The sequence below is a fragment of the Rattus norvegicus genome, chromosome 14, assembly GCF_036323735.1.
Source record: "Rattus norvegicus strain BN/NHsdMcwi chromosome 14, GRCr8, whole genome shotgun sequence".
Lineage (NCBI taxonomy): Eukaryota > Metazoa > Chordata > Mammalia > Rodentia > Muridae > Rattus > Rattus norvegicus.
In genome coordinates, this window is record NC_086032.1 from 90,704,635 (window position 1) to 90,719,856 (window position 15,222).

The 15,222-nt window shown below is 44.2% G+C and overlaps 1 protein-coding gene across 18 annotated transcripts in view; it reads right to left on the reverse strand.

Annotated features, from left to right (window-relative positions):
* Positions 1 to 4,018: 4,018 nt before the first annotated feature.
* The window catches only part of Grb10 (growth factor receptor bound protein 10), a 107,747-nt gene continuing 96,543 nt past the window's right edge, over positions 4,019 to 15,222 (reverse strand). For 16 of the 18 annotated variants that reach the window (XM_063273491.1, XM_063273489.1, XM_063273488.1 and 13 more), the window contains 6 exons: positions 11,881 to 11,958; positions 11,273 to 11,389; positions 10,480 to 10,546; positions 10,200 to 10,287; positions 7,713 to 7,806; positions 4,028 to 7,116 (listed from right to left, as the gene is read on the reverse strand). In XM_063273491.1, the coding sequence (XP_063129561.1) occupies positions 6,970 to 7,116; positions 7,713 to 7,806; positions 10,200 to 10,287; positions 10,480 to 10,546; positions 11,273 to 11,389; positions 11,881 to 11,958 (591 nt within the window). In that variant the 3' untranslated portion in view covers positions 4,028 to 6,969. Of the gene's footprint in view, positions 7,117 to 7,712; positions 7,807 to 10,199; positions 10,288 to 10,479; positions 10,547 to 11,272; positions 11,390 to 11,880; positions 11,959 to 15,222 lie in introns of all 18 variants that reach the window. The other 2 variants (NM_001401403.1, NM_001401404.1) reach the window with 1 other exon arrangement.

Consider the following 15,222-nt stretch of genomic DNA (forward strand, 5'->3'; position numbering starts at 1 on the left):
GGCAGGAGGAGCAAGCGAGTCAGTAATCAGTGTTTTCCTCACTGTCTCTGCTTCAGTTCTCGCCCTGGTTCCCTTCACGATGGATTGTAAACCGAAGAAGCCCTTTCCTTCTCAAGTTGCTTTTGGTCATGCTTTGAGCCTTATCGCACCAATTGATACTGGGACCGTGGACTATTGCCGTGACGGATCTGACCATGTCCCCCCACCCCTCTTACCCCCACCCCGAGGTTGCAGGGTCAGAGGGAGGTGCTGATCGTGGAAGTGCTCAGAACTTTGGCCTGGAAGAGCCCACTGAGTTCTCAGAGCTTAATCAGCTATTGTGGGAGCTTAGAAGACAATGCTCTAAAGAGTTCAGACAGTGAAGGCCTGGCTTGTGAAGCTTCAGAAGGAGGTTTGAGAGTCTCTCAAAGACTCTAGCAGGGCAGTTCATGTGGTAGACTTAAAGTAATCCTCTGTAGTGTGTGGTCAGTTAGAGCTGAAGAGTCATCCATGAGCAAGGCGGGATAAGGACCACTGAAGTGAGACCTTTGCTTTATTTACTGCAGTGGTTCTCAACCTTCCTAACCCTTTAACACACTTCCTCATGTTGTGGCGACCCCCAATAAAATTATTTTTGTTCCTACTTCATAATATGCAGGACATCTGATACGTGACCCTTGTAAAAGTGTTGTTTCGTTCATGCCTCACAGGTTGAGAACTGCTACTTTATTGGGACAATTGCTGATGGTCAGCTGGAGCTGAGAAATCAGCTATGGTTAAGAGGAGACCAGCATTAAGGGGAGACTAGTATCGATGAAGTGAAATTCTCTGAAATTATTTCCTCAGGGCTAGTGCACAAAAGCTGTGGTCTAGAAAGTACCAAGGCTGCACCTCGTACTGCTGCTGAACTTGATAATGCGTAAGAGTCCCCTAGGCGCTCCTGGTTTTGAAGACATGAAGGGTCATGGAGAACAGTTGAGGCTTAGCACTGTGAGAGGCCAGGAGAGGTCATTGTGAAGGTGCATCCCAGATTCAAGACTTTGAGCTACAAGGATTTAATTTACATTGTTGAATTTTGGTTTTGCTTTGATCACAACTATGTCCTGGTCCTTTCCTCTTAGAATAAAAGTATGTAACATAGTTTTCATTTTTACAGGAGCCCACAATTGAGAGTTTGGACTTTTAAAAGTTTTTTTTTTTTAAATTTATTTACCTTTACTTCATGTGCATTGGTGTTTTGCCTCCATGTATGTCTATGTGAGAGTGCCAGATCTTAAGAGTTACAGACAGTTCTGAGTTGCCATGTTGGCCCTGGGATTTGTACCTTGGTCCTCTAGAAGAGCAGTCAATGCCCTTAACCACTGAGCCATCTCTCTAACCCCAGGAGCATTTGTACTTTCAAAGAGACTTTTTTTTTTTTTTTAATAGATCTTGGACTTTTAAAGGATTTATAAAGTTCTGCTTTATTTTATTTGTTGTGATATTAATAGCAATATGGGTTCTCAGGGACAAACAAGAAAGGAAAGTTTATGGCTCAATAGTGTTGTGTGTCAAGGTGAGAAATCAATTATGTTGGCTAATTTTTTTTTTTTTTTTTTGTGAACTTGACACAAAGTCATCTGAGGGAACTTCAAGCTGAAAAAATGGCTCTATCATACCGTGGGCAAGTCTATGGGGTATTTTCTTGATTGATGTGGGCAGTGCCATTCATGGGCAAGTAGTTCTGGCATATGTAAGAAAGTAAAACAACTGAGCTTTCCTCCATGGTTTTTGATTGAGTTCCTGCCTTGAGTTCCTGCCCTGGTTTCCCTTCATAACGGACAACTGTAAAATGAAATGAAATAAACCCTTTACTCCCCAAGTTGGTTTTGGTTATGGTGCTTTATCAACATAATAGAAAAATGCACCGAGACAAAGTCTGATACTTTCTATGATGCACTTTCCACTGTTTGTTCCCAATCTTTAAGAGTGAGGTCTTGCGGGGTTGGGGATTTAGCTCAGCGGTAGAGCGCTTGCCTAGCGAGTGCAAGGCCCTGGGTTCGGTCCCCAGCTCCGAAAAAAAAGAAAAAAAAGAAAAAAAAAAAGAGTGAGGTCTTAGGCCAAGGTATAAAGTTGTGTGACTGATTTTTTCTACTTTAATGTTTTTCACTGAAAAAATATCTTTTGAAACAGTGTCATATAGTGCAAGCTGGCTTCTGGCCTCTACTACTAAGGCTAACCTTGACAGAACTGTCCTCTTGCCCCTGCCTCCCAAGTGTTGGTATCATAGGATTATAGGTATGTGCACTGATTGGCACAGAGATTATTTTAAGTACTTATGAAGCAGTGATATCAAGGTTCATATTATGCTCTGAGCATTTTTTTTTTCTTCCCATCCATGTGTGCTCTGTTTGGCTTCTTTTCGATTTGGAGTGACCAAAGTACATTTGAAACTGGTCTGGTAGTGCCATACACACCTTGGCTCTCAGTATCAGATCTGTGAAGTAGTGCTGTGTCATGACAGGATGAAGGTGTGGGGAGCTTATAGCAAAGACGGATCACGTTGTGTGTGGTGTGCATGTCAAGGTCCAAAATGGACATTGGTTGCCTTCCTTGATCACCTTCTACTTAAGTTTGCTGAAATGGTGTATCTCACAGAACTCAGGGCTCACCAATTCTGGCCAGTTTGGCTAGCCTGCTTGTCATACAGACAAGTCATTGCCTTACACATGTGGGGACTACAGAGCTGCCACACTTGCCTGACTTTTGTTTAGGTTCTGGAGACACACACTCTGGTTTCTCATGCTGACACATCAAGCACTTTATCCACCGAATCAGCTCCATAGTCCTATGGACTTGTGCTCTAAAACTACACGAACAAGCCTTCCAAAACACCACAGTTGACAATATCCATTTTCTCTGGGTGGCTGGGGTAGGTTGTAGAGGAGGCATGAAGACAGAGAGCCCTCCATTGAGGGCTTACAATAGCATTGGCCAGAGTCCGTCCATTTTCTTAATTTGCCAATTCCTTTCAATAATATTATACTCTTGTTTGTATGTATCAATGTTTTGCCCCCATGTATGTGTACTGTGTGCACGCCTGGTACCCAAGGAGACCGGAAAAGGTCATCTCATTCCCTGGAACTATAATAGGTAGTTGTGAGCTGTCTTGTCAATGCCAGGACCAAACTGGAAGAGCAGCTGGTGCCCTTAATTGCTGAGCTGTCTTTTTAAGGCCACTTAATTGCCAATTTGAGAAGAAAACCCAGGTCCTTGGATGTTTCAATGCCTTGACAAATGGGAATGTCTGATTTTGGAGGCGCTTGTTAAACTTGGTGGACTCTCTGAAACCATTTAAGGTCTGTGATTCCTTGTGTATGCCTATACATAGTCCTGGGTATATGCGTGCCCGTGAACAGGGTGCTCCTGTTGCTACGGAGGCCAGAGGTTAACCTTGGGTGCCATTCCCCAGGTGCCACCCACTTTTTTGAGACAGGTTCTTCGATTTGATTGGGAACTTATTAGGTTAGGTGCCAGGGAGTCCCAGAGGTCTGGTTTTGTGTTGTTAGCACTGGGATTACAAGTGTGTGCCACTATTGGTTTTTCTGTGGGTTCTAGGGATGGAATTCATATTCTTTTTTTTTTTTTTTCTTTCTCCAAGATAGGGTTTCTTTGTGTAGGCCTGGTTGTCCTGGAGCTCAATCAGACCAGCCTCAAAGTCCGAGCTCTGCCTGCCTCTGCCTCCTGAGTGCTGGGATTAAAAGGGTATGTCATTACTACCCGGTTGCAGCGTATATCTTTATTTTGTGTGGCAAACATTTTACCAGCTAGCCCTAGTTCTCCAGCCCAGGCCTGTGATTCTTTCTTGTGGGGATAAGGGACAGGTAGAGGCTGGTCAAGGTTGTCTTGGCATAGCTAAGCTGGCCCCACGTCTTGTCTAATTTTCACAGGTACTGGAAGGATCTGATTCTCTTGTGCTCACAGCAGGCACTCGTACCCACTGAGCTTATCCTCCCCAAGCCCAGTTTTTGGATATAGGCGCAAGCATAACAAATGACAGGAAATGAAGAACACTTTATTAATGTTTATTTCTAATAACAAGAAACAGAACATCAGTCCCTTATTTGTACAAAAATACCTGAAAGTTTACAATTAGGTTCACGAGCCAAAGAGCTATATAGCACAGAGTGAAGCAAAGCACGCGGGATAAAGGTTTTGTCTATCAATTAACACCCTCTGCATTCCCTGAAAACGTTTACATGTCAGGTCATTTTCCGGTCACTGCAGTTTACACTATGATATCACAAATCTACGATGAGCTAGTAGCGCCCTCGGAGGCACAGTGATCGGACAGGCTGTCAGGTATTTAAGTGCAGAAAGGAGAAGACAAAACATCTAAGCTGAGGCACATATTTCTTCAAAGTTTAAGCAAACAAAAAAAGAAAAAAGAAAACACGTTTGGAAACTCTTAACACCTAATAATATAACAGAGCCTACGTATTAAAACGCTAAAAACCCAAAGCATTTGGCATTTTCCTTCTCAACTTAGTCCAGGTGGTTACACGGAGTTGTTCTTAAGAAAAGAAAATCACAGGCAGAGATTGCAAAGTCAAACAGGCTCCAAACAACCCTGAGCTGTCCCCTTACATTCATGTCAATTAAATACAAAAATAAAAGTCAATTGTCCTTCAGTCTCCGGTTAGGGGCGGCTGGGTGCCCGCTAACCTAGGGACCAGCTGTTTCTGGTGGAATTCCCAGCTACCTGTGCAAAGGCTGGTGAGCGAGCTCGGGGTCACTGAAGTCTGCTGCACTCAAGGCGGGTGGCTTGCAGCCTTCAACAATTCACTTCAGCAAGGGAAGTACAAAATACTACGTCAAACCAGCTACGTACAAAATTGTGAACCAGAGTCAAGCCTATACTTCCGCTTAAATAGAATGCGTACTTATAAATATGAGATACACATCTTAGCTGTCTACTGTAGAGGCAGAAGAGTAAAGGGTTATGCACTGTGGGGACTGGTCTGTGTAAACTGGAGAAAGAAATCCTAGGGCTGTTTGTTATCTGTTTGTAAAGGTCTGACCTCGAAGTCAGCGGAAAGAAATGAATATGGTAAAACTGAAATGTCCACTATTTGTCTCAAGGGGAAGATCAGTGGGAGCCTGCTGCCAAGTATGAACTTGAGAATTCTCTCATTGTCAACTGAATGATTAACTAGCTGCGAAAGAAAGAGAAATGCAATTGAGCGTTTATGCGTAAGAAAATGTTTTACTAAAAAAAAGTCAAAAAAGATTAAAATGAAAAAAAGGAAAAAAATTCTTCATTTGTTGTAATAACATCTCGTGGAAACACGGTTGCGTGGTCTGTGAACTACAGTGTTCCTACACCGTGGACCAGCGTGCCGCTGGCCTGCGTTACAAAGCGCTGTCATTAATCTTCCACCGGGCCGTCAACCGCAGCGCAATCAGAAGTGGCTCCCTGGGGAGCACTTCGCGCAGTCGGGACAGGCAATCTAGTGGCTAGCTCAGGTGTGTAGCAGACTTCCTGTGTGGTGTCAAGAAAGGGAAATAAATGTGATCACCACAGCTGTCTGTGTTCCTCAAGGGAGTCCTGTCTGCTACTCTCATGCCTGATGAATCATCAAGGGGACAACAGAGGGTCCTCCATGGAGCTCAGGGGACCAATGATCACTCCGGCCACCTTCTGACTCCTTTCTCAAAGGAGGCAAACATCATCCTCCTAAAAACTATCCAATGTTCACAACCACTGTGAGGTACTTCTCACCCTAAGCCAGCAGAGGCAGGACCTCTTCATACCCTGCTCCGGCTGGCTTAGGGGGTTTTCAGTAGGGTGCAGAGGTCATCAAGCGAAGACTCAAAGCCAGCCTATGCCTGTGCCTCTGCAGTGTTTCCTTCTCTTTAATCACCAAACATGCTCAGAGTGACAAGAGCACAAGGCCAACAAGTTGGCATTTTTCTCTTTCGATCCTTTAACCCCACCCCCACCCCACCCCTGTGGGAGAACTGAAATGGCGGAGGCTACTGCAGAGGGTAAAGGCAGCGATCATTCTACAACAGTGGGCGGCTGTGAAAATGGGAGGCACGAGGCACCCCGGATGGATTGTGTGGCATCCACAATGAATACCAATGTGTTCCAAGAAGGCTGGCGGACATCAGTCTGAAGCTGAGCTCATGCGGCTGTGCTGCGCTGGGGAACAGCGAGTTTTCCAAAGTAATGAGGTCTCCGGCACTGGAGAACGAGACACACTAATAATAAATGACCAGACGTCAGCACAACAACAACGATGACCAGACTGTGGCAGCTTGACTGCGTCCACAAAACATGCTTGGTGTCAACTGCGGTTGACACTTTTTATTTTATTATTTCTTAAAAAAAAAAAAAAAGCTTTTCAAGTATAATGGGAAGGACTGGGGTGTCTATAATGTAGGAGCCAAATCCACACTGTCATAACCTGCAGAGCGCAGGATGCCATCTAAGAAAACTTGGGGGACCCATTTGTAGGCCGAAGCCTGCCAATTCAAAAAATCTTTGTCTCATCTGGGTTGCAAAGCCACATCCTCTCCTACCATAGGCTGAGTACAACATTGACAACGAAGAAGGAGTGCAAAAAAGTGATCAATACAAAAAGTAAACATCGCGGTTTGAATTGTCAAGGTTATTCCAGGGCAAGAGTTCATTTCCAATCTTTTCTCTGCGGTTTTCACCCTACGTGGCCTAATCAAAATCATCATTCCAGTTTCTTCCCACACTTGCACTGGATCTCTTCCCTCCCCCAATTTAAATGGCTGATGCAGAGGGAGGTGGTCCTGTTTGATCCGCAGCGGCAAATCTTTGTAAAGTCCAATAACTAATTGATGTTGGTCGGTTGGTACCGATCAGAAAGCCATGTTATTCTGAGTCCTTGGGTGGGAGTGGGTGTGTGTTCTCACCCTCATGCAGGCCTCTCTTCTCCGTTCCAGTGTTGCTGCCTCCAGCCTGAGTGGGCAAGGAGGTCATAAGGCCACGCGGATGCAGTGGTGCTTCAGCTTGCAGGGCAGGACGCCTTTGTTGAGCTGGTAGAAGTCGACCAGCTGAATCAGATCCGAGAACTTGGTGTTCCCATCATCCAGAGTGAAGAAGGTTTGCCCATCATCCTCGCACTGCGGACACAGAAAACACTTGCCATGTTAGAGGGCGTGACCCTGGGGCACAACCTGTGGTACTGCAGGAGACTTAGACTACATTGGACACCCTCCTAATTTCCATGTTTTAGAGGAAAGCAATGGGGATGGAGAAGGTGTTCTGTAATGGCACAGTGGACCAAGGGCACAACTGTTTGGTAATCCAATGACCAAGTGGACAGAAAACTCATGCTCCCCTTGGGAGCCACTGACCCATCAGCAAGTTCCTTTATAATTCTGAGCAGCCATAAGACACATTGGCTCAGGTTAGACCATTCATTCTTGTGTTGAAAAGAGCCAATGTCAAACTGCTCAAGACCCCAGTAGATCTAGACTCTCCTGCTGAGGTTCGCAGGCGCTGAGATCTCAGGGCAACAGGGGCCTCTCAGCAACATCTCCTCTTGGAGACTCTTGAACTTCCCTCAGCCTGAGGCTGTCGGTCCTGTCCGTAAGCTGTGTTTACATTGGTAAGTGCATTAGAGCTAGAGCGGGGACTCAGAGGGTGGGCTGATTGAGCGGGGACTCGGAGGGCGGGCGGACTGAGAGGCTCGGGCAGACCAAGGCGCGGTACTCACGGGTAAGATCTGGAAGTTTCTAATCTTCTGCTGGTGACACAGCGTCAGCACGAAAGCCTTTGGATTGCTCTGACTGTCACGGAGGAGGAACAGCCTGGGGAGTGGGAAACCAGCAATTAATTATTGATTCCTTTTAAAATCCAAAATGAATTGTCCATGTATGAATATGCATGTATGCATGTGCATACCAGCCAGAACTGACTGAGAAAAATGCGCTTGCAAACCAGGACACTTTAGTGTTGTGGCACATGAGTGTTGGCATCTGAGTGACTTTTAGTGGCTACAGAGACCATCATCCAGAAGTCTAGAATGTCATTCAACATTGAAGGAACCAGGGGCCCTAAGAATATGGCTGATTCTGGCAAGACAGAGAAAGTATAAAGGTGGAACTGAAATGTTCTGTGTTAGAGGGTCAGAAAGTGTTCAAAGATTGACAGGGACATGCCAAAATTATCCAACAAAGAGAAGCTTTTCTCTTGAGAAGATGCCTAGCACACAAGGGAGGGCTGGGAGACTACAAAGTGTTCACCTTGGGACAGAAGCCTGAGAAGAAAGTTTTATTCCCACTGCAACAGTACCATAGTCTTGATATTTACTCTTTACAAAAGGGAAAATATTAGCTTGATGGTACAGGAGTCAGATTGAGAGCATCTTCTTCCAGTGTCAGATCGCCACCATGGGAATAGGACAAACAGTCCTCAGATGTCTCCAGCCTCTATATACTGAGGAGGCTACTGCACCATTTGCTGTGTACTCCTGCCCCAGACATATAAGCCAACTCTAGCCATGGGACACTGCCTGGAGCAAATCCAGACACCACTTGTCAGGTCTGGTGTCTGCTCCCAACAGGACGACAATGCCTATGGGGACAATGCCTATGGGGATGTTAGACGCAGTACCCAAGGTTGTGGATTTTTCCTTCTGTTGTGAAGCATACAATGAGGGGTACTCCAAAAATTTAAATGAGTAAGTAGCAACGGTATCAGCGTTAGCTTCTTGGCTTTTATAATGCCACTGTGGTTATGTAAAACCACGCAAAGCTTCCACCCAGAAATCACTAGGAATAAGAGGACATTGAGCTATAATTTACTTTTAAATGATTAAAGTAAATAAACAATGGTGGAGTGAACGTGCTGTCTCGTTAACCACTGGTCCTGGTAAAGTTATACATGAAAGTTAACTGCATTTGCCTGAGACTTTCCTACAATTTCTAAACCATTACAAAATAAAATTTAAAATAGAACAGCAAAAAGAAGCCTAAACTCATGCTTTCCTATACCTGCAGACTTTAGACTAAACTACCACCAACAGTGGTGTCGCCAGCTTGTAAAGTGTGATACCTGAACAGAAGGCAGTTAATAGGACTGGGAGATCCACACCAGCATGCTAGTCCCTGGTTCGGTTTAGCCAGGCTTATAGGGAGAATGTTATCCTGGACCTAAGATATGTCCATGTTTTCCTCATAGTCGAAACCCATCCTTAACTATTCATCTTTATCTGTAACTATAGGGATCGCATGAAATCCGTGAACGTAGGAGGGAACAGTCCTATTTGATAGAGAGGAGAGGGACTAGTGGAAGACAAAGGACAAAGAAGGTAATATGGGAAAAGTGCAATGACAGGTATGTATGAAAACTCTGTAATGAAGCCCATTGTTTTGTAAACCACTTTTTGGGGGGGCGTGGAGGGGACATCACCATGGATGCTGTTGTAATGCGACTCGTGCCAATGCAGGCAAGATAACAAGATGCCACGAAAAGGACGTGGTTACTCACTCACTGAAGTCTGGAAGCCTAGAGTGCTCCTTTCTGCTCAGAGACAAGATGGTGGTCCCTGTCTCAGTCATTTACCTCCCTACTATTTTTGTCTGTAGATAGGGTCCTGGGACAAGACGAAGGCAAGGCTGGGAGAGGCCACTGGGACAACAGTGCTGTGACACAGCTTGCACCCTGAGGTTCAAATTCTCTTGCTGACTCTGATTACCTTGTGATAGCTCTGATGTGAATGTAGATCAACCTGCTATACACAAACATACAGTCGCCGAGTCACTGGCCAATGGCTGCCATCACCCACATCCTCTGTTGTCCAGAGTGGCCTAGTCGTGAGGCAGTCTACTTGAGCAGTCCCAACTATGAGATGCAAGTCTCTCGTGGTTCTAAACTACAGCAGTCTGAGGTTGCTCCTCATAAAAGGGAATTTATAATATATAAATAAAAAGGTGTTGATTTCTTTTTTCTTTTTGTTTATTGCCTTAAAAAGTACAACTAACCAGCCTTGTTCCTTTTTATTAAACTTGAGTGAAGAGGTAGAGGGCACATATGTTTGTATCTGTAGGACAGGATATCACCTCTGCCCTTAACTTGGCATGGCCATCGTGCTTGGCCTCTGGGCTGGTTTCTGCAGGGAATTCCGAGTCCTTGTGTGAGGCAGAGCATGTGTTCAGCACAGTGAGACCTCAACAGGTCACAGATTTAATTAATTCCTTACCCGTCCACGAGACCTTGTTGCTTGATGATCCTGTGAGATTCCTCGCGAGAGATACGTCCATGGAACCAATGCTGAGTCCTGTGAATCACTGCAGGAGAGATGGAGAATGGAGGGTAAGACACGGTTCCTCTACAGAGACCCTCAAGAGCCCAAAAAGCAACATTGACAAACTCGGAGCTCAGCTCTAGCAGTGTGGCAGCTCAGGTCGCTTGGCCCATGCACTGCGGACAGCTTGGAGAGGCTCAGAGAGTGGGGTCTTTGTGTTTACAGACGTGCTTACCCGAATTCAGGGTCGAAGGATGAAGGGGACTTTGGCTGCTTAGGATATTCATCCTTGTGCTTCGCTTCTGCAAAAGAAATGCTTACATCAGCAAAGATGAGAGACTAAGTTACCCAGTATCCAAAACATGGTGGCTGAGCAGTGTCCCCTAACCCTTAGCCTCCATGACACTACCTGACTATGGAGAATAGAGAGGTTACTGGCCAAAATGGTAAATCAAATACATTTTGGTGATTTCTAACCAACTGAGGTTGTGGTAACATGTTTCTTATTTCGACTACTTAGGATACAAATCCTAGAAACTCAGCAGACCAGCACAGGCTAGCACTTTAAGCTCTGACGACTCTCAGAACACTGCTCTCCTGAGTCCCTGTACTGAAGACTTTTGCCCTTTTCCCATAGTATGGATGAAGGACTGGAATGTCTTCTAAGCAAAGCTCGGGGCAGGTGTTCTGCACATGGTCTTTAAATTTCAGGGAAACCTGAGATGGGAGATAATCTTTCCATCTGCACATTCAGCACTTGAGCTTAGAGAGAGAACTGTTCCCCGTGGAGTCCTCATGCGAACGTCTGGCCCCGTGCCCTCAACGAACAGCCACTAGTAATTTATCAGCAGGAACAGCTCAGGATAGACTGGTGAGGAAGGCTGACAGCATGGCGGACCTTTGGGGCCAGCTGCTTCCTGCACTTACTCCCATACTCCCTTCCACTAACACCAGCAGAGCTATTCTCCTGGCAAAACTTGGGTGTATGTGTGTAACCAGTTTCAACCAGACTAGGGTTAGTGCCTCACCCGCCAGGCATGGCCCTCTTCCAGGGCAGCACTCTGGGCTTCAGCCGGGTTATCAATCACTCTTCCAATTTGTCCAGAAAAATCCATGGCCACAAGAGAATTCTCAGAAACACTGCGCTGCAAAGCAAAGGCCACAGATTCTAAGACGCAGGGAATCAGCCAGGGCGACATATCAGAGGCCACCTTCCTATCATAAAACCCGCAGAGTTCCCTGTTTTGGGCTGAAAGCTCAGTTATCTAAACAGAACCACACTCAAAATGTCTTTGGGCTTTGTTTAAAAAGAAGGAAAGGAAAGAAGGAAGGTTGATCATCTCCAAAGACCATGCTTGGGGGCATTAGTTTAGGGAAGTAGACACAAGGCTCTTCTATGATACAGCTCACTCTCTCTTCTGGGAATAAGTACCAGAGAGTCTTTAAGATCATATTTTGATAATATAGTGCATTTCTGCTTTCTGGAAGCAGGAGTGGTTATACTGTCAGTGTCTTCACTAGGAAATGACTTCAGCATCCATGGGTTCCAAAACAAAAGCTAAAGATAAGAACAGGCAAGGCATGCTGCACTGTGGTTCCCATAGCCTTGACCGGTGAGGGCCCTGACTCCACTTACCATAGGCGCGTTGAAAGGAGGAGCCAAACCCTTTCTCTGCTGCGGGATGCGATAGTTTTGGTACAGGAGCATTCCATACTGAAGAGGAAAGACTAGAGTCAGTACCAGCACCCAAGAGCTCCCACAGCCCCAGTCTTGGGGGAGGGAAACGAACAGGGCAATAACACATCACAATACCAAGATCAAGATAATTACCTTTCTAGAGTTCTACATGAGTCAAACAGTCTTAAGTGGTCTACTGCATTTGCTACTACCCATTTTTATGACCGATACACTAGCCTCACTTTATAGATAATAGCATAGAAACACAAAAGAAGGAAGCAAGTGACCCAAAGTCACAAGGAAGAGAGGCATTTGGGACCCGGTACACACAGCCAGTTCTAAAGTCTGTCTCCAGAGGACAGAGGTTTCATATATTTTGAACAGTCCCCAAACCACTCCCAAACTATTGATTCAAAATACCAAATGAGAAAATTGTGAGAGCAAGTGAGTGAGCAGGCACCAGGAAGAGGAAATAAAATTATGAAGTGACTGCATCATCCTCTTGTCCTTCCTTCCTGAGACACAGGCTCTCTTGGAGCTTTTGGTCCTATAGGAATACTCCTCCCTAAAGTACAACATGTACAACATGAAAAACCATTCTCCTGTGAGAGGAGAAGAGAGGGGACAGGTCAAGACAAGTGTTTAAAGTAAAAATCACCAGGAATTCCCTCCTACTGCTGAGAAGATACCAGACTACAGAGTCAAGAATATATAAATCAAACACGTCACAGACGACTGTTAAAAACAAAACAAAACAAAACAAAAAAAAACAAAACAAAACCCAGAGAGAAAAAAATACATCAAAACCAAAAGAGAGACAAAGGACAGTGAGAAATTACTGCTACTAGTGAGCTTTTCCTTCAATAATGTAGGCAAGACTAAGTTTCTAGGGTCCACTAGAACTAGAGTTCAGTTCTCCTAGTTCTAGAAAAGAATGCATGTGCAGGGGAAAAGTCTGTGCAAATCTGCTGTTGCTAAAACTAAAATGTGACTCTATAACGCACAGCAGCAGGACGTCTTAGGGATTTTAATGCAGAGGGTGATTATCTACAACAAGAGCATTTCAGATAGATGGTAAGACACGGAGATAGCTCTATGTCAGCCTGACTGTGGCGAAGGGATCAGATAACATAGCTTTTTAGTAAGTTAAAAAGATGCATGTTGTTGTACTGTGGTGCCCACTGGAGAACAGTGGCCTCTGAGTCATTAGAATGGCCTGCCTGATATACGTGCTTAACTGGGCGCCCTAGGCAAGACCACAGAGCCTATGTTAGAATGTGACTCATGCTGGGCCGGGGGCCATGCTAGGGACTAAGGCTGGCCACATAAGTGATGGGTCTGTATGGCCAACAATGCATGGAAATTGGGCCTGGAGAGCGTCTCTGGTCAGTAAAGCTTTGGGTGAATTATACATTTTGTCATTAGGTTCAAGTACTGTATGTACCTGACTCCTCTCTTCTATCCACTCACACCTATTATCCCTTTCATTACAATAATGTGTATAAGAACTTTGCTGAATTTGTAGCCCTAGCTCATTAATGAGGGGAAGGGAGATCCAGGGGGCATCTCCCAACAATACCCAGTGATACTACTAATAAGAAAATCTAAAATATGTGAACTCTTTTGAGCAACAATATAGAGTCTCAAGTAGAAAATCCCAAATTTGATTTTGGGATTGAAAGTGATAGATCAGTGTTAAAACCTAGGCAAGTGTGTAAAAAATTACTTCAGGCACGTATAAAATATATGTATGAAACAAGCGTATTTCATGTTTACACAGATATTCCTTGGTCACAAAAAGCCAAGATGTTTCTGCTGCCAAGTATTTTGGAGAAGGGTCATTCCCTCTGGATTATACTATATGATTATGTTTGGGAGTGTACGCTCTTCTGGTTCCTTTCCTCAGACCTGCCCTCCCTCGCTAATTGGCTTGAATGCCTTCAAGAAGACACTTAGATCACTGACTTTAAGCTTTCTTTCTTTCTTTTTTTTTTAAACATGTATTCAACATTAACATTTGTCTCTGAAATTCTGCTGTAATTGTAATCTGTGGTACTTTTATTATTACTCAATTGATATATCTTCTGATTTTCTTTTGCCTTCTCTCCTTGATCTGTGAATTATTTTAATAGATAATTTCTATAAGTAAGTATAAATTATACTTTATTTGCATTGGATTTTTGAATGTGATTTTTTTTTAAACTCAGTTACTAAGGAAGTAGAATGTTTTCACATTTATTGTTTTTAGTTTAAAGACTACAAATTCACACCGTTTCTACTAAGAATATAAGGACGCACATGGTGGTGGTTGTATCCAGGGTACGTTGTTAAGCTGTTAGTCATTATGTTCTAGCTGTCTATAGCGTTTCCTTCTTTCATTTCCCTTTTCAGCTTAGCTGACTGGGCTTTAAAGATACATGTATAGTCCAATTAATGTTATTTCCTTTGTGTGCCCTAACAATGTTTCCTGCTTCATTGCCGTGTAGCCTTTCATTTCCTAGTCACATCAAATTAAATGTGACTCTCTCAAACAGCAGAGGATTAAGGTAATGGCGGACTGTTTTGTTGCTTTGTGTAAAGAGACAACGGCCATGTCTCCACATTCAGAGCTTGCCATGTTAAGAAATATCCTTCTGGGCTCTCGGTGAGTAAAGGTGCTTGTCACCAAGGCTGGATTTGGTCCCCAGAACCCACATGGTGAGGGAAAAGACTACCCCAAGTTGTCCTCTGACCTCCATACACATGCCCACACACATTCCCCTAAAGAAACTAATTAATAAATTAACATAATAAAGAACCATAAGCACATCAATAAAGTTCACAGGAGTTTAACATTACAAATGGGGTTGAGTTTGAAGATCTAATGAAAGGAACCCATTTGCTTTGTGAATCTATTGTGCACTGACAGATTTCATTTATTACCTAGTTTCCATTCTGGCCATTAATCCTGGAGGTCCCAAAACGTCAAATAAAAGGACAGATCTTTCTCTACTAACTCAGTAAGACACATAGGTTCTTAAGTGAGGTGGTAGGCAAGTTTACTGCTCTATGCAAGGGTAAAAAAAAAGGTTTAGAGTCATGGACAAAGAATGCTTCAGAGAATGTACCTTAATTCCAGGAATGCAAGACAAACTGAGAGAAATGCTTTTCAGCAGGGGGAGGCTAAAATCACATGGGAGGCAAACCCATTTAGCATAGATGTTGAACAAAAGCAATCTATTAAGTAAAACTAGACTCAACCCTTCCATGGGCCCTGGGGTTGGATGGCTCATGTCCTTGGTTCAGAAGTGGCAAAGTCAT